This window comes from Bombina bombina, chromosome 5, assembly GCF_027579735.1.
Source record: "Bombina bombina isolate aBomBom1 chromosome 5, aBomBom1.pri, whole genome shotgun sequence".
Classification (NCBI taxonomy): domain Eukaryota; kingdom Metazoa; phylum Chordata; class Amphibia; order Anura; family Bombinatoridae; genus Bombina; species Bombina bombina.
The window spans coordinates 1,077,348,133-1,077,367,360 of record NC_069503.1 but is presented as its reverse complement, the minus strand read 5'-3'; the positions used below and the strand labels follow the sequence as shown (position 1 = coordinate 1,077,367,360).

At 36.9% G+C, this 19,228-nt stretch overlaps 1 protein-coding gene across 4 annotated transcripts in view; it reads left to right on the top strand.

Annotated features, from left to right (window-relative positions):
* ASAP1 (ArfGAP with SH3 domain, ankyrin repeat and PH domain 1) overlaps positions 1-19,228 on the top strand; it is a 722,698-nt gene that overhangs the window by 441,358 nt on the left and 262,112 nt on the right. For all 4 annotated transcript variants that reach the window (XM_053715362.1, XM_053715363.1, XM_053715364.1 and 1 more), the window contains one exon: positions 9,207-9,352. In XM_053715362.1, the coding sequence (XP_053571337.1) occupies positions 9,207-9,352 (146 nt within the window). The remainder of the gene's footprint in view (positions 1-9,206; positions 9,353-19,228) is intronic.

The window sequence follows — 19,228 nt, the reverse complement described above, 5'->3', positions numbered from 1 at the left end:
CCCCTTCACTGCTGGGCATAATACACGTGTGGTGCGCAGTGGCATTTAGCAGCCTTCTAATTACCAAAAAGCAACGCCAAAGTCATATATGTGTGCTATTTCTGAACAAAGGGGATCCCAGATAAGAATTTACAACAATTTATGCCATAATTGCACAAGCTGTTTGTAAATTATTTAAGTTAGAAACCAAAAGTTTGTGAAAAAATTTGTGAAAAGTGAACGATTTTTTGTATTTGATTGCATTTGGCGGTGAAATGGTGGCATGAAATATACCAAAATGGGCCTAGATCAATACTTTGGGTTGTCTACTAAAAAAAAATATATACATGTCAATGGATATTCAGAGATTCCTGAAAGACATCAGTGTTCTAATGTAACTAGCGCTAATTTTGAAAAGAAATGGTTTGGAAATAGCAAAGTGCTACTTGTATTTATGGCCCTATAGTTTACAAAAAAAGCAAAGAACATGTAAACATTGGGTATTTCTAAATTCAGGACAAAATTTAGAAACTATTTAGCATGGGTGTTTTTTTGTGGTTGTAGATGTGTAACAGATTTTGGGGGTCAAAGTTAGAAAAAGTGTGTTTTTTTCCATTTTTTCCTCATATTTTATAATTTTTTTTTATAGTAAATTATAAGATATGATGAAAATAATGGTATCTTTAGAAAGTCCATTTAATGGCGAGAAAAACGGTATATAATATGTGTGGGTACAGTAAATGAGTAAGAGGAAAATTACAGCTAAACACAAACACCTCAAAAATGTAAAAATAGCCTTGGTCCCAAACGGACAGAAAATGGAAAAGTGCTGTGGTCATTAAGGGGTTAATGAACAAAAACAAAATAATCACACAACAGACTGTATCATCATCAAACTAAGTTTAATGAACAAAAACATTTGTTAAACCACACCTAATAAAATTATCACACAAACACAGACTGTATCATCATCAAACTAAGTTTTAATGAACAAAAACAAAATAATCACACAACAGACTGTATCGTCATCAAACTAAGTTTAATGAACAAAATCAAAATAATCACACAACAGACTGTATCATCATCAAACTAAGTTTAATGAACAAAAACTTTTTTTTTACTTGCATTTTTCTGCAGCTAAGGGAAGTGGCAGCTAGATCTTGTTCCTTTAAAAACGGCTCCATTGCTCAGGTCTGGTTATACACTGATTAATTTCAGCCTGCCTGTGTTTAATCACACAACAGACTGTATCATCATCAAACTAAGTTTAATGAACAAAAACGTTTTTTACTTGCCTTTTTCTGCAAACGGTTCTCTGCATTGAGTCTGCAGCTAAGGGAAGTGGCTGCTAGATCTTGTTCCTTTGAAAGCTGATCCATTGATCATGTCTGGCTTGCTTTTCTTTGCATGTGTTTGCTGCAACACAAGCGGACAGCTCCACCTACTGGCTATTTTAATGTATGCATGTGCTAATGCTTTCAATAGCAGTCAATGCTTTTCAATAGCAAAAAAAAAGGGCGTTATTCTGAAACGGCGCAAATTGAACCGTCGTAAACCGAGGGCCACCTGTACATCTTTAGAGATGTATATGTATGTATCTCAATGTTAAAGCCCTTTGTCTGCCTTTTTTTTCTCTAACACCTGAGACCTTTATAACTTTTGTGTGCAATATGTTTTTTTAATTTTTTTTTATTAGATATTGTTATTATTGTAACTGTACTTTGTAATGTATTTTTTATGTGTTTTGTGACACTTTTATGTTTTGTGAAACAGTTAACCAGAGCTCTGAAGTTGCGGCAATCATTCTAGCGTAAATTGTGATTGCACTCAAGCAATCACATTTACTTTTAACTCGTAATAAGAGTCGTAAGCCTGACAAGCATAAACCTTTGCAATAAACCCCTTATCACTCGGGCGCTCCACTCGTAATCTAGCCCTTAATGTGAATCCCATTTATGTTTGTCACTTTTATTAAACTTTCTATATATAGTTGTTATGTATTCAGATGTTATTGCATTATTAAAAAATAAGCTTGAAATATTACTTGTATAGAGTGTTGTAAATGTTACCTTCCGGGAGACAGCAAATTAATTATTTATTGAATCAATTGAAAAATGTGCTTCATTTAGTTCCCTGTCTGTGATCCACAAGTTATTCTGTTTTAATATATTACTGGTTTAATTTTTCTTGCCTGGTTATTTTGTTAAGTTATGGGATTATTTCGCAGTTCACTTAAAGGGGCAATAACGAATAAATTAAACTTTCATGATTTAGACGGAGCATGCAAAGCTTTACAATTCACTTCTGTGATCGAATTTGCTTTGTTTTCTTGACGTATTTTGTTAAAAATCATACATAGGTCGGTTCAGGAGCTGCAGTGCAGTACTGGGAGCTAGCTGCTCTTTGGTGGCTGCCCATATAGGCCTGTTGTCATTGGCTCCAGTGTATTCAGCTAGCTCCCAGTAGTGCTTTGCTGCTCCTTCAACAAAAGATACCAAGAGAATGAATCATATTTGATAATAGAAGGGAATTTCAAATTTGGTAAAATTGTATTCTCTATCTGAATCTTGAAAGAAGATTTTGGGGTATTATGTCACTTTAATGTCAGGTGTACCTTATTGAAGTCTGTACCATTTGGTTTTATTCCAAGCTCTTCATTGAAGGTCAGTTTTGGGTTTAAAACAACTGTATGTGGTTGTGATGATACATCATTTGAAAGTGGGGGTCATTCTGTCACTTCCCATAGGATCCAGGTCAATTTATGATCAACCTAGATTTGAAGGTTTCAGGTTCTTTAAGTACATTTATAAAACTTCAAATTTAATCTGTTGCTCCATGAGCCTTTACTAAGGTCACTGATCTTCTTATTCAAACATCAGATTTTAGAGGATTAATATCCTTGTAAAGGTATCATCAGTGCAGATGAAAACCTGTCATACTTCCTTGGTGGTTCAGTCACATTAGCAATGCTGTTGGCCAATCAAAAGCTCAAAACATTTTTATATTTTTATTAAATGCACTTTAAATTTCTTATTATTTTAGTACATTTCTGTTGTGTTATAGAAAGCAAATGAACATCCTTTTTAATTAAATTGTTTTTAATAGACAAACACCATCCCTATTTGCCTTATTTGTAGGAGCCAAACTGGGCTTTAGTCTGCAGATAACAAGCCTAGCCACTCTCATGTTCATATAAAGTGAATTGTTTTGCAGTTGTTATCTTTTAAAGTCGATTAGGGGCATATATGTAGCAGTATTAACCTTGATACATCTGCAGTGTGAATTTCCATCCTTGAGAATTAAAAAATTGAGATTATAGTAGCAATGAGCACTGATGTTTTCTTTTAATCTAGTATCTGTATCAGACCATTAATTTGTTCACAGTGTAAGGTGCCTCTCAGCTTGTGGGACAGTGGTCAAAGCAGGTTATATAGAAAGAGAAATTTCCAGCAGCTCAACTGGACTATAATCACGATTGTCAACAGTCAATTGGTTGGTAATAAAGGCAATATTTACATGTTCATAATACATGCAACCTAACAGTAGTGTTGTATCATTTTCTATTATTTTGTGTGCAAAGTACCAACAGAAAGATAATACAGACCATCATTTGTATTTTAGAACACCAAAAACAAACCATAGACACAGGCAGAGAAAATTGTGACTTACTGACTGTCAAAATAGTAATTTTAATTGTATGTATAAAAAAATATTAATGAAAAAGTTTGGATTTCAGAACAATTATAAGTTTTGGAATTTTGGATTTAGGAATTTGTACCTATATATAGTTTTCATGACATCTAAGTTAAAATGAATGGTATCCTAATATTGTCTGTCACGAAAACCTCAGGCTTTAACTAAGAAGGGGTTAATTCTGTGTAGCTTGAACTCAAAACAGTTATTTGTTTTTCAAGAAGAATTGTGTGTTTTCTTTGAAGTGCATGGAGCCTCCTAAATAGCCCCACCAAGTGTTATTGTGTATGCATTGAGTCATAAAGCCACTCAAGCTCTTAGTTTCAGAAAATACACAGGAAAGGGTTTATGGCTTAGGTTGTCAATAGAATGCATGATGCAAAACAGGGCCTCCATCACAAAAACTGACCAGGTCACTGAAAGGACATTTGTATATTATGTACTTATGTGTGTTAAAACTGTTATAACCTTAAATGAAGGTAATTATGACCACCTATGGCATATTTGATATCAAACCAATTCTCCCAATGAAACTAAGAGGTTCGCGATATGTAAATCTAGAAATAGTTACCTAGCAGAAATTATAATGGATTGTATAATTTCAGGCAAGAACTTAGTCTATTGAAGGGCATAAAGACAGGGGGGTTTCTTAGCCCGCCCAGGAGGGTGTGGTCAGGCAGCCTAATCTCTGGAAAATGGTATAAGAATCTTATGTTTTTAACAATAAGGTGTTCATTCTACATGGGAGGCTGCTTGCTACAGCGTGAGTGACAACTTTTCTTCTTGCCCATCTCCCTGGGGCCAGACTCATAAGCTAATGAAGTATTAGGTCTGTTATTTTTTCTCCTATTTTCTTTTAAAACACTGTTTGCTAATGTGTCATGTTATTTGTACCAACTTTTATTAATAATGCATTGTGCATAATATTTTTGTCATAATAAATCATTCTTTTATTAAGTTTGGCCTTTGTCTAATAATTCAACCACGTTACCGAAAGAGACTGGAATATTAGAACTGTATAATTTAGGTTATTTTCTGCTAAATTATATTTAGAGGGTTAATGTGTAAAGTCTGGGGTTTTTCTTAGGATTTTCCCTTTAATAAATTTTAAGTTGTGGCAGTATTGGAGCTATAGGATTATTGGTTTAGTGTGGGTGGCATTAAAAGGGAGTTAAGGGTATTTCTCTTACGTCTAGTACAGACTAGGGAGTGTGTGGTTAACCCTTGCACCCACTAAACTGAATCACAAGCTTGCCTGGTGTGGCTAGATTGTAACCTATTGGTGACAGAAAAAGGGGGCTGATAACCCTTTCTGTACCAAATAAGTGACTGGCGCAGGGTTGGATAACCTTGGTTCGTCACATTGTCCTAGAGATATTTGGGTATTTGCAAATAGATATTGTTAGATTAGAATATTTTATTCATGTCACAAAACGAATGCGAATCAGTAGAACTAGCAAAACCACACCTCAGCAAGAAAGATTTGGTTATTAGATGTTTTTCTATCAGGCAGGATTACTAATTAATTCCCAAGTTGCCCAGTGTCCTCTCTGATGTTTCCTCTTTCTACTAAGCACTAAAAGCAGTTGCTGAGTCTTTTGATTCTGAAAAACAAGGTTATTTGTGTTGCTAGGGTAATCTCCACCCTCTTGTGAGCCCACCAGCTGGTGCCTGCCAAGGCCCTCTTTAGCCATGTTTGCCATTTGGTATGAAGAAAAAAAATCTTGAGTTTGCCTATATTTGCCACAGATCTTCTGTATGGCATTGGTATGGAATTAGCAATCCACTAAAATTGCAATGTTCTCCTCTTTATTACCTATAAATAAATTTGAGGCATCCTATTTCTTAACAGGAAATTAAGTTGGTTCTTTGTCACAGTATCGTCTCTTCTAACCAAAGTATATTATATTGTCAAATTTCCAGTCTATGTTGCAAGTGAGCAAATCACAGTAAAATTAGATTGTAGTCCCCCATTAGCGCTATGGTACTTACCGTCCTGACCACCCCTCGGTCGCAAGATTTTTTTTCAATGTTAACAAAGCAGTTGCTACTGCCCAGGGCATTGACAAAAATCAGAGTGTGCTCCTGGTGCCTTTGTTTCAGCATGTGTTATTTGACAGAATGACCCTTTTTCAGTTACTATTATTATTTATTTATAAAGTTCCAGTGCTTTAACACAGGGATAAGATTACATAGTGCAATAATGAAAATACATTTACCTAAATCACAAAGGGTAGTGGGCCCTTATAGTGAGTCATTGTTGGCTCTAAAACCCCTTTATGTGAGAGGATCAACAGGGCAGATGGACTTTTGAGTTTACATTTTACAGCCCAAAGTCATCAGGAAAGCTCTCTGGTTTCTCAAAGGTGCTAGAAGTATGGCTTGGGATTGGCTGTACGTCCCACCAGGTCTACATAGATCAAGATTCAGCGCTCAGTGTACTCTTTTACACACTCTGTAATTTAGTGTCACTTAAATTTTAAGATTGCTGTTTTGTCATTCTGTCCCTGTGCTAAGAACAACAAGACAATGTAATTAGAATACCTTATTATTATTTGGAACTTACTGAACAAATTGGTAAATCTGAATATAATTTGTTTCCGCAATTCTAGTTATAGAAAGAAAAAAGCCTTCCTAAACTTCTTTGTCCAGATAAATTTACTCTATGATATAGTCAGTGAGCTCAGGAGAAAGGCTTCACTTTTGAAGATGAGAGTTCCTTCTACTAGGAGATTATGTATAATGTATCTTATTTGCAAGCCAAAGTCCCCACCTTCAGCATCACTTTCCTTATTTCAAGTAGCCAGTTTGGACTTGTTACTGTAGTAGACAAGGCTTGTGATTGTTACTTTGTTGGCAAAATTTGCATGGTTTCGCTGTATCTTTTCGTATCTCCTCTCTCTGCTGAGGCCAGTTAGATATGTAGTTAGATATGTAGCAAGGTTAGGCTTGTGAAGTATGCAGTATAAATTCCAGCTAAATATGAACATATATTGCTAAATTGTTTTTTGTTTTTTTTCTATGCATAATCAAACATTTATATAACAATTAATGTAGATTTTTAAGCAAGAGAAATTGAGATTAGTTTACTATTACTGCAACTTCCTGCAATATTCATTTAAACTAATTTACGGAAGTGGTTGAGGTCCCAAGTATATTACTAAAAGTTGTACAGAACAGTTTTATATCTGATTCTATAAATGAGATTAGTTTTAATTTGCTGGCCATTAATTTAGTGTAAGATGATGGTACTTGACAATTATAAGCATCATTTTTATGTAGTTAATAAGAAGCCAAGATGATCTCTACATTTGAAATAAATTATAGTGATTTTTTTTTTTTTTAAAGCTTGTTCCTGAATGACAGTACAAGGTTGAATTCAATTTCCCTGGTGCTTTTTTGCTGTATAAATATCTACCAGTCTTCTGCATTGTAATTATTCATCAAAATAAAAAATGTGTTTTCTTGTTGGCTCATTGGCAGTCCTTGCCTGTATGCCAAGGTATTTGTTAAATAATAGATTCTAACCATATGCTTTAGTAATGCATTTTAACTTTGTAATACATTCATTACAAGCAAATCAGAGTATTCATAAAATTAACTGATTAAAGGGACAGTAAAGTCATAATTAGACATTCATGATTTAGACAAAGTATACAATTTGAAACAAATTTCCAATTTACTTCTATTATTTAATTTGCTTCCTTCTCTTGTTATCCTTTGCTGAAAGGTTTATTTAGGAAAGCTCAGAAGCAGCAAAGAACCTAGGTTCTAGCTGCTGATTGGTGGCTGCATATATATACCCATTGTCTTTGGCTCACCCATGTGTTCAGACTTCAGTTAGAAACCAGTAGTACATTGCTGCTTCTTCAACAAATGATACCAAAAGAATGAAGGAAACTTGATCATAGAAGTAAATTGGGAAGTTGTTTAAAATTGTATGTTCTACCTAAATCATGAAAGAAACATTTTGGGTTTTATGTTCCTTTAACGTGGATAGGAATATTTAGCTTTTATATCTGTATTATCAAACTGTATTATTAATTTCTTCATTACATTTCATCACTCTTAAAAGGTAATTAAAAGTTAGTTTATGAGATTTTAAAGCAAAGCCATAGAACTGTATCGGTACAGATCGGTAGATGGCATCTGAGCTCTTTGGAGTATATTAAAAAGACATGAAACCCAAAATTCTTCTTTCATGATTTAGATAAAGAATACAATTTTAAACAGCATTTCATATTACTTCTGTTATCTAATTTGCTTCATTCTTTAGGTAGCCTTTGTTGAAGAATTAGCAATGCACATGGGTAAGCAAATCACACAAGGCATCTATGTGCAGTCTCCAATCAGCAGCTACTGAGCCTATTTAGATATGCTTTTAAACAAAGGATATGAAGAAAATGAAGCAAATTAGCTAATAGAAATAAATTGGAATGTTGTTTAAAATGTCATGCTCTTTCTAAATGAGGAAAGAAAAAAATTGTGTTTTATGTCCCTTTAAGAAGAGCCCTCTTCTTCTGCATAATTCAGGTCTGTTTTTACATATTTGGTGCTAGGTAAAATGTTTCAAAGCTCTGCTCCAGCTGAAGTGTTTATTTTACAATATTTTTACCGAGTCCATCCAATCTTTCCCCATTATTGGGCCCTGCAAATGGCTCTGATATACAGACACCCCTAAATGACTCCTGAGGTTTCTGCAGTGTATTTATGTGCTGGACTTTAGATGACCCTCAGATGTTACTTCCTATTTATCATCATCAATAAAAAGTAATCCTGGAGAGGCAGGCAGGATAGTGGTGTTCTACAGCAAGCTGGCTATCTGTACTGTGTTTCCTGTCTACTATACCTAGTGCTTATCCAGATGGTTCAGAATTAGCTTTGGAATCAAGTCATATATTTTAATTGTGGTTATTGTGTTGATAATAGTTCTGTATGTATTCCTATTGTATAGTTTGCTACGTACACTTTGGATGCAGTTTTATACTATTTATATGCACAGAAAATAAATTTGTGAAGTGTTTTATAGTGGGTATCCTCCATGATGTAAACCTTTTTCTGGACCAGCATGGAGGAATTTTAGGTTTGTGATTAGTAAATTTAACAATGTGATACTGTCACTTTGCATCATTTCCAGGGTTCCCCAACTCTCTGTGCCTTTATATTAGTAACAACAGTGTGTTTTCTGGTTTCTTAAGCAGTTTGGAGAAAGAGGTGGTAAACACAGACTGTAAAATAATTAAACAATGCCTGGGTCATGCATAAGGCTATCCTAACAGAACAGTACAGTAACATGTAATATAGGTAGACTTAATAAGCCTTTTGGTTCTTATCTACTGTCAAATTCTGTTTCTACGTTTTGGACTTGTATTTCTATAGAATATGATTTTCCACACAATTATTATCATTTTTATCATTTATTTGTATAGCGCCGCTAAATTCCGTAGCGCTGGGTGAATATATGTAATATTGCTATGCATATGCCTGCACATGTTAAGTAAAAAAAGTAATTAGTAATTTCATTTCTCTTCCAGATCATGTACAAAATGAGGAGAACTATGCACAAGCTTTAGATAAATTTGGAAGTAATTTTTTAAGTCGTGACAACCCCGATTTGGGCACAGCCTTTGTCAAATTTTCCACAATCACTAAGGAGTTATCAACATTACTTAAAAACCTGGTAAGTACCCTTTCAACAAAATAGCTGTGTTATGCATGTAACTGGCATGCTCTCAAAGCTTTCAAATATGTAATTAGATAAGAAAAAAGAAAGATTTCCTGGCACCAAATGATTTGCTATAAATTACTTTTCCTAACAACTCTAACAAATATCCACTTTAAGAAGAAAATGTAATATTATGTCATAACCTATGTTAAAGGGACACAAAACACATAGCAATATATTACCAGTATATATTAGCACTGCATTGCAATAAAAAGTTATTTTTTAGTGCCTTAACAATGTTATTTAGTTAGCACAATTTGCACATTTTAGTAAATCACGAGCAGCTGAGGTTGTAGAATTCATGTCTATTGTCTACTTTGCTATGGCCAATTAGGGATTGGTTTAAATGGATATTAAACCCAATTTTTTTATTTTATGATTCAGATAGAGTGTACAATTTTAAGCAACTTCCAAATTTACTCCTATTATCATTTTTTCTTTGTTCTCTTGGTATCTTTATTTTAAAAGAAGGAATTTAAGCTTAGGAACCGGCCCATTTTTGGTTCAGCACCTGGATAGCGCTTGCTGATTGGTGTAGCCAATGTAGCCACCAATCAGCAAGCGCTAACCAGGGTTCTAAACCAAAAAATTATTGCTTTTTCAAATAAAGATACCAAGAGAAGGAAGAGAAATTGATAATAGAAGTAAATTAGAAAGTTGCTTAAAATTGCACACTATCTGAATAATTAAAGACAAAAATGTGGGTTTAATATCCCTTTAAGTGAGCTTTTGCTCTAATCCAACCAATCACTATGCATAATGCTGCATGCTCAGTCAAATTGTACCATACTTACATATGCTAGACCCACTCCAGTCTCCCTGGAAGGAGGTGGGACTAAAATAATATTCAGACGTACTTTATAGCAAAAGAAGGCAAAATTAATAATGAAATTATGCTAAGTTTTTTAGTTTCATTAGTTAAACAGTTTACATGTAGTTGAAAAAAATACTTTCAGGGCAGCATTGCACTACGGCGCCAGTGGTGGATACACAAATATGCATTTTGTCATTGGCTCAACAGGTGGGTTCAGCTAGGTCCCAGAATTGAATTGCTGCTTTAGAGCTCAATAAAGCAACAAGTTATATAGAAGCCATAGTAAAATGCTTTAATAAATTAGAGCATTTCCTTTTTGGACTTCCCTTTAAGACGAATAGGAAAATGTAGTTATTCTGTATAGAGAGCCAATTGTATATATCTTATAATGCAGGTTACTATTTAGCAATTAGACATCTGTTTAATTCAATTGAAATGATTAATATAACAATCAAAAACTTGCCATGTTTTACTGAGAGGAGTGTGGATTTAGCTATGTTTAGTTATAGTCATATTTTTATATTGCCTTTAAAGTTCTCTCGTCCATTAACTCTTTCTACAATCAGTGTTGCTTTATAATTTTATAAAAACAAAATTGCACATTTCTCAAAAGTTCATTGCAAAATACACAACACAGAATACTACTATATAAAAGCCCCATATGTACTTAGTGAATTGATACCAGATATATATGAGATTGTTGTGATGACAAGGATAGAGGTGTCAGTTGTACTAAAAGATGGATAGGGACAAGTTTTCAATAGTGATTAAAGGGATATTAAATTCAAATCTTTTTCTTTAAAGGGACATTAAACCCAAATTGTTTTCTTTCATGATTCAGATAGAACATGTAATTTTAATCACCATTCTAATTTACTCCTATTATAATTTTTTGTTCATTCTCATCAATAAATAAGTGCTGTCCAGAGTCTGAACTAAACATTGTCTGGCTCCTTAGCTTAGATGCCTTCTTTTTCAAATAAAGAAAGCAAGAGAACGAAGAAAAATTGATAGTAGAAGTAAATTAGAAAGTTGCTTAAAAGTGCATGCTCTATCAGAATCACAAAATAAAAAATGTTGGTTTAGTGTCCCTTTAATGATTCACGGGCCGGGTTTACCATTAGGCAGAGTAGACATGTGCCTAAAGGAGCCTTCCATAGAGGGGAGCCTGTCTTTCTGTTCCATATGCCTTTTCTGCACACCCCTGTGGCTCTGCCCTCACTCACTATAGTAGATAATAACTTGAAGGGACATTATACACTCATTTTTCTTTGCATAAATGTTTTGTAGATGATCTATTTATATAGCCCATACAGTTTTTTTTTAGTTTTTATAAATGTATAGTTTTGCTTATTTTTAAATAACATTGCTCTAATTTTCAGACTCCTAACCAAGCCCCAAAGTTTTAGGAGAATACCGTCAGCTACCTACTCCAGCTTGCTCCTGTTTGTGTAAAGGGTCTTTTCGTATGCAGGGGGAGGGGGGAGTTTCTTATTTCCCACTTGCAGTGGGTGTTAAAGTAACCTTTTTAACAGAGCTAAACTGAGAGCCTCTAAGCAAGTTTTTTTAAACAGTTTTATACTGGATTTTTTATCAGTATCTGTAAATCTTATTCTTTAGAGTAGTGTCTTTTACATGCAGTTATATGAAAATTGGTGTATACTGTGCCTTTAACAAATATGGCTGCCATGCTATCCGGTCCGTTTCTCCAGTGAATGCGGACAGAGCAGCCTGTGAGTAATTTTGTGGGGGTTGGTTCTTTTATGAGGAGTCAAAATAAAAATGACAGATTGTACAGTCAGAGGGGCAGTCTTTCATCTAAAATATCATAGGTATGAATATTATTGCTAAAATGCAAAATGCCAGGGCTTGGTTGACTGTGCACATTGCAGGCATGGTCAGCAAAGTTTCTAAATGAAACCCCAGTCTAGACAACTTGCACTTTTCTTCTATAAATTTATATTTTAAAAAAAAATACTGTTCTGACTGGAATCTCATCATATTGGGCAAATACTGTCTGGAGTCTTTTGTTATAGATCATGGACTGCCTTGGCAAAATTAGCAGCTGCTGTATAAAAAAAAATCATAATTCTATAAAATTTTAGGCTGTATCTATAGGTTCATACATGTGAACTGCGAGCACGTGGGGGTACTTTAGATTTTGGTGCCTACAGACACCTGGGCTGTAATTCCGTCCCTGATGATTCAGATAGAACATGCAATTTTAAGCAAGAATGTAATACTTATGAGCCGGCCCATTTTTGGTTCAGAGCCTGGGTTACACTTGCTTATTGGTTGGCTGAATGTAGCCACCAATAAGCAAGCACTATCCAGGGCGCTGAACCTAAAATGGGCCGGCTCCTAAGCTTTACATTCCTGCTTTTTAAATAAAGATAGCAAGAGAACAAAGACAAATTGATAATAGGAGTAAATTAGAAAGTTGCTTAAAATTGCATGTTCTATTTGAATCATGAAAGAAAAAAATTGGGTTTAGTGTCCCTTTAAGTCCAGATTGTACTAAAGGATGGATAGGGACAAGTTTTCAAAAGTTATTAACCAGCAGCAGTGCTGGTCTGACATTCAGGAGTTATGGTTACAAGGAAAAGCAAGCGACTATTTAACACACTGTAATGTTTTCCCTGTGATGTAGCAGATATTTATCAGCAGACTTTACTGGAAAACAACAAATGCTTCTGAAACAAAACCTGGATTTAAAGGGTCATAAAACACAATACTTTTTGTACTCTTGCAACAGATGTATATATCAGCCCAGTGGGAAAATGTTTAGAATACATAAAGATCCTTGTCTGCTGCAAGTATTTGTGAAGACAAAAATCCACTCACTAGTATTGCTATTGGAGAAAGCCCCTGTCATTTTCTTAGCAAGACAATGGCAAATAAATGATGAAAGCACATTGCAATGATTGTTTTCCTACAGGAAAATAAACATTTTGTACTATAATTTAAAAGTCTTTTTGTCCCTCTAATTTGTAGTTAAAGGACTATTAAATTAAATTTCTTAGTTTTCTTGTCCTTTGTTGAAAAGCAGGAAGTTAAGTTCAGGAGCGTGCACGTGTCTGCAGCACTATATGTCAGCATGTAGTGCTCCAAAGATGTGCACACTACCTACCTAGATATCTCTTCAACAAAGAATAACGATGCAAATTTGATAATAGAAGTAAGTTGGAAACTTTATAGAAATTGTATTCTTTATCTTAATCACAAAAGAAAAAAAATTGTGTTTCATGTCCCTTTAAAAGAGCACTAGATTTTTTTTTTTTTCAAATTCCAAAATTTACTTCAATTTGCCAGCTGAGCGGCCGCTAACGAAGCTGCGAATGCACATATCTAGATCCTTGCTCCTACACAGCACTGTTTCTGAAACGGACTCTGTAATGTAGTTATACTTAAAGGGACACTGAACCCAAATTTTTTCTTTTGTGATTCAGATAGAGCATGCAATTTTAAGCAACTTTCTAATTTACTCCTGTTATCACATTTTCTTCACTCTCTTGGTATGTTTATTTGAAAAGCAAGCAAGTTTAGATGCCGGCCCATTTTTGGTGAACAAAATGGGTTGTCCTTGCTGATTGGACAGCACCAATAAACAAGTTCTGTCCATGGTTCTGAACCAAAAAATTGCTGGCTCCTTAGCTTAGATGCCTTCTTTTTCAAATAAAGATAGCAAGAGAAAGAAGAAAAATAGATAATAGGAGTAAATTAGAAAGTTGCTTAAAATTGCTGCTCTATCTGAATCATGAAATACAAAATTTGGGTTCAGTGTCCTTTTAAGGTAGATTGCAGTCTTCCAGCACCACAAATAATAATTTGTCCCACTATTATAGCCATATTATAGTGCAAGACCATTACAGCATTGGGCTCTGCACATAGGTAGGTCATACTGACAGACTTCATAAACCAGTAAATCCCAACTTATTAAAGGGACATAAAACAAGTTGGGATAGAGACAAAATATAATAGTATGTACTTTAATTACGTTACCTGCAAATGTATACTGCTGTGCCTCGCCATTAACCCTTTCTTTTTAGTTTCTGAATTGTAAAGCTCTAACTCCCCCCACACATTTCCTGCTATGGCTGTATCTATATCTATTGTTCTTTTGGTAGAATGCAAACGTGCATAGGGATCATCTGCTGGAGCATGCCTAGAAGCTGTGAAATACAATGCCTGTGTCTAAACACTGATAAGGGGGGTGGAGTTGGCTGCTCCAGGCAGCTTAGCTATGTAATTCATTTTGCTTATTTTTGAAAATTATTTTAAAATACTTGCCAGCAATTTTTAAACATTTTTTTATGCAAACTATTTTTAATTAATTAGCCTTTTTAGGATATGCACAGATCTCAACCTGCTGTATGTCCCTTTAATATCACAGCATTCTGCAGTAAGTGCATAAGAATTTGCCTATCTGAATGTTTAATAGGTAAACACACAAAACTATGGTTACAGGCCAAGCAATCCTCTTAGAACTCAGAAATATGCTTAGAAATAATTAAGAGATAAAAACTAAGAGAAGAAATAGCTGACAATTCTTATACTAATTGATAGGTGTTTGCCACAAAAAAAGCTACTCATTAAAAAAATGTTCACCCTCTATTGCCTTCGGGTCAGTAAAAGAACAGTTGAAAAGCAGGTTAAACTTAAAGGGACATGAGACCAAAAAAAAATCTTTCATGATTCAGATAGAGAATACAATTTCTCCAACATAGGTGTGTCCGGTCCACGGCGTCATCCTTACTTGTGGGATATTCTCTTCCCCAACAGGAAATGGCAAAGAGCCCAGCAAAGCTGGTCACATGATCCCTCCTAGGCTCCGCCTACCCCAGTCATTCTCTTTGCCGTTGTACAGGCAACATCTCCACGGAGATGGCTTAGAGTTTTTTAGTGTTTAACTGTAGTTTTTATTATTCAATCAAGAGTTTGTTATTTTAAAATAGTGCTGGTATGTACTATTTACTCAGAAACAGAAAAGAGATGAAGATTTCTGTTTGTATGAGGAAAATGATTTTAGCAACCGTTACTAAAATCCATGGCTGTTCCACACAGGACTGTTGAGAGGAATTAACTTCAGTTGGGGGAACAGTGAGCAGTCTCTTGCTGCTTGAGGTATGACACATTCTAACAAGACGATGTAATGCTGGAAGCTGTCATTTTCCCCATGGGATCCGGTAAGCCATGTTTATTAAGATTGTAAATAAGGGCTTCACAAGGGCTTATTAAGACTGTAGACTTTTTCTGGGCTAAATCGATTCATTATTAACACATATTTAGCCTTGAGGAATCATTTAATCTGGGTATTTTGATAAGTTTATATCGGCAGGCACTTTTTTAGACACCTTTCTCTTTAGGGGCTTTCACAAATCATAGGCAGAGCCTCATTTTCGCGCCGGTGTTGCGCACTTGTTTTTGAGAGGCATGACATGCAGTCGCATGTGTGAGGAGCTCTGATACATAGAAAAGACTTTCTGAAGGCGTCATTTGGTATCGTATTCCCCTTTGGGCTTGGTTGGGTCTCAGCAAAGCAGACACCAGGGACTGTAAAGGGGTTAAAGTTAAAAACGGCTCCGGTTCCGTTATTTTAAGGGTTAAAGCTTCCAAATTTGGGGTGCAATACTTTTAAGGCTTTAAGACACTGTGGTGAAATTTTGGTGAATTTTGAGCAATTCCTTCATATTTTTTCGCAATTGCAGTAATAAAGTGTGTTCAGTTTAAAATTTAAAGTGACAGTAACGGTTTTATTTTAAAACGTTTTTTGTACTTTGTTATCAAGTTTATGCCTGTTTAACATGTCTGAACTACCAGATAGACTGTGTTCTGAATGTGGGGAAGCCAGAGTTCCTTCTCATTTAAATAAATGTGATTTATGTGACAATGACAATGATGCCCAAGATGATTCCTCAAGTGAGGGGAGTAAGCATGGTACTGCATCATTCCCTCCTTCGTCTACACGAGTCTTGCCCACTCAGGAGGCCCCTAGTACATCTAGCGCGCCAATACTCCTTACTATGCAACAATTAACGGCTGTAATGGATAATTCTGTCAAAAACATTTTAGCCAAAATGCACACTTATCAGCGTAAGCGCGACTGCTCTGTTTTAGATACTGAAGAGCATGACGACGCTGATAATAATGGTTCTGAAGGGCCCCTAAACCAGTCTGATGGGGCCAGGGAGGTTTTGTCTGAGGGAGAAATTACTGATTCAGGGAACATTTCTCAACAAGCTGAACCTGATGTGATTACGTTTAAATTTAAGTTGGAACATCTCCGCATTCTGCTTAAGGAGGTATTATCCACTCTGGATGATTGTGACAAGTTGGTCATCCCAGAGAAACTATGTAAAATGGACAAGTTCCTAGAGGTCCCGGGGCTCCCAGAAGCTTTTCCTATACCCAAGCGGGTGGCGGACATTGTAAATAAAGAATGGGAAAGGCCCGGTATTCCTTTCGTCCCTCCCCCCATATTTAAAAAATTGTTTCCTATGGTCGACCCTAGAAAGGACTTATGGCAGACAGTCCCCAAGGTCGAGGGAGCGGTTTCCACTTTAAACAAACGCACCACTATACCCATAGAAGATAGTTGTGCTTTCAAAGATCCTATGGATAAAAAATTAGAAGGTTTACTTAAAAAGATGTTTGTTCAGCAGGGTTACCTTCTACAACCAATTTCATGCATTGTCCCTGTCACTACAGCCGCGTGTTTCTGGTTCGATGAGCTGGTAAAGGCGGTCGATAGTGATTCTCCTCCTTATGAGGAGATTATGGACAGAATCAATGCTCTCAAATTGGCTAATTCTTTCACCCTAGACGCCACTTTGCAATTGGCTAGGTTAGCGGCTAAGAATTCTGGGTTTGCTATTGTGGCGCGCAGAGCGCTTTGGTTGAAATCTTGGTCAGCTGATGCGTCTTCCAAGAACAAGCTACTTAACATTCCTTTCAAGGGGAAAACGCTGTTTGGCCCTGACTTGAAAGAGATTATCTCTGATATCACTGGGGGTAAGGGCCATGCCCTTCCTCAGGATCGGCCTTTCAAGGCCAAAAATAAACCTAATTTTCGTCCCTTTCGTAGAAACGGACCAGCCCAAAGTGCTACGTCCTCTAAGCAAGAGGGTAATACTTCTCAAGCCAAGCCAGCTTGGAGACCAATGCAAGGCTGGAACAAGGGAAAGCAGGCCAAGAAACCTGCCACTGCTACCAAGACAGCATGAAATGTTGGCCCCCGATCCGGGACCGGATCTGGTGGGGGGCAGACTCTCTCTCTTCGCTCGGGCTTGGGCAAGAGATGTTCTGGATCCTTGGGCGCTAGAAATAGTCTCCCAAGGTTATCTTCTGGAATTCAAGGGGCTTCCCCCAAGGGGGAGGTTCCACAGGTCTCAGTTGTCTTCAGACCACATAAAAAGACAGGCATTCTTACGTTGTGTAGAAGACCTGTTAAAAATGGGAGTGATTCATCCTGTTCCATTAGGAGAACAAGGGATGGGGTTCTACTCCAATCTGTTCATAGTTCCCAAAAAAGAGGGAACGTTCAGACCAATCTTAGATCTCAAGATCTTAAACAAGTTTCTCAAGGTTCCATCGTTCAAAATGGAAACCATTCGAACAATTCTTCCTTCCATCCAGGAAGGTCAATTCATGACCACGGTGGATTTAAAGGATGCGTATCTACATATTCCTATCCACAAGGAACATCATCGGTTCCTAAGGTTCGCATTCCTGGACAAGCATTACCAGTTCGTGGCGCTTCCTTTCGGATTAGCCACTGCTCCAAGGATTTTCACAAAGGTACTAGGGTCCCTTCTAGCTGTGCTAAGACCAAGGGGCATTGCTGTAGTACCTTACTTGGACGACATTCTGATTCAAGCGTCGTCCCTTCCTCAAGCAAAGGCTCACACGGACATTGTCCTGGCCTTTCTCAGATCTCACGGATGGAAAGTGAACGTGGAAAAGAGTTCTCTATCTCCGTCAACAAGGGTTCCCTTCTTGGGGACAATAATAGACTCCTTAGAAATGAGGATTTTTCTGACAGAGGCCAGAAAAACAAAACTTCTAGACTCTTGTCGGATACTTCATTCCGTTCCTCTTCCTTCCATAGCGCAGTGCATGGAAGTGATAGGTTTGATGGTAGCGGCAATGGACATAGTTCCTTTTGCGCGCATTCATCTAAGACCATTACAACTGTGCATGCTCAGTCAGTGGAATGGGGACTATACAAACTTGTCTCCGAGGATACAAGTAAATCAGAGGACCAGAGACTCACTCCGTTGGTGGCTGTCCCTGGACAACCTGTCACAAGGGATGACCTTCCGCAGACCAGAGTGGGTCATTGTCACGACCGACGCCAGTCTGATGGGCTGGGGCGCGGTCTGGGGATCCCTGAAAGCTCAGGGTCTTTGGTCTCGGGAAGAATCTCTTCTACCGATAAATATTCTGGAACTGAGAGCGATATTCAATGCTCTCAAGGCTTGGCCTCAGCTAGCGAGGGCCAAGTTCATACGGTTTCAATCAGACAACATGACAACTGTTGCGTACATCAACCATCAGGGGGGAACAAGGAGTTCCCTGGCGATGGAAGAAGTGACCAAAATCATTCTATGGGCGGAGTCTCACTCCTGCCACCTGTCTGCTATCCACATCCCAGGAGTGGAAAATTGGGAAGCGGATTTTCTGAGTCGTCAGACATTGCATCCGGGGGAGTGGGAACTCCATCCGGAAATCTTTGCCCAAGTCACTCAACTGTGGGGCATTCCAGACATGGATCTGATGGCCTCTCGTCAGAACTTCAAAGTTCCTTGCTACGGGTCCAGATCCAGGGATCCCAAGGCGGCTCTAGTGGATGCACTAGTAGCACCTTGGACCTTCAAACTAGCTTATGTATTCCCGCCGTTTCCTCTCATCCCCAGGCTGGTAGCCAGGATCAATCAGGAAAGGGCGTCGGTGATCTTGATAGCTCCTGCGTGGCCACGCAGGACTTGGTATGCAGATCTGGTGAATATGTCATCGGC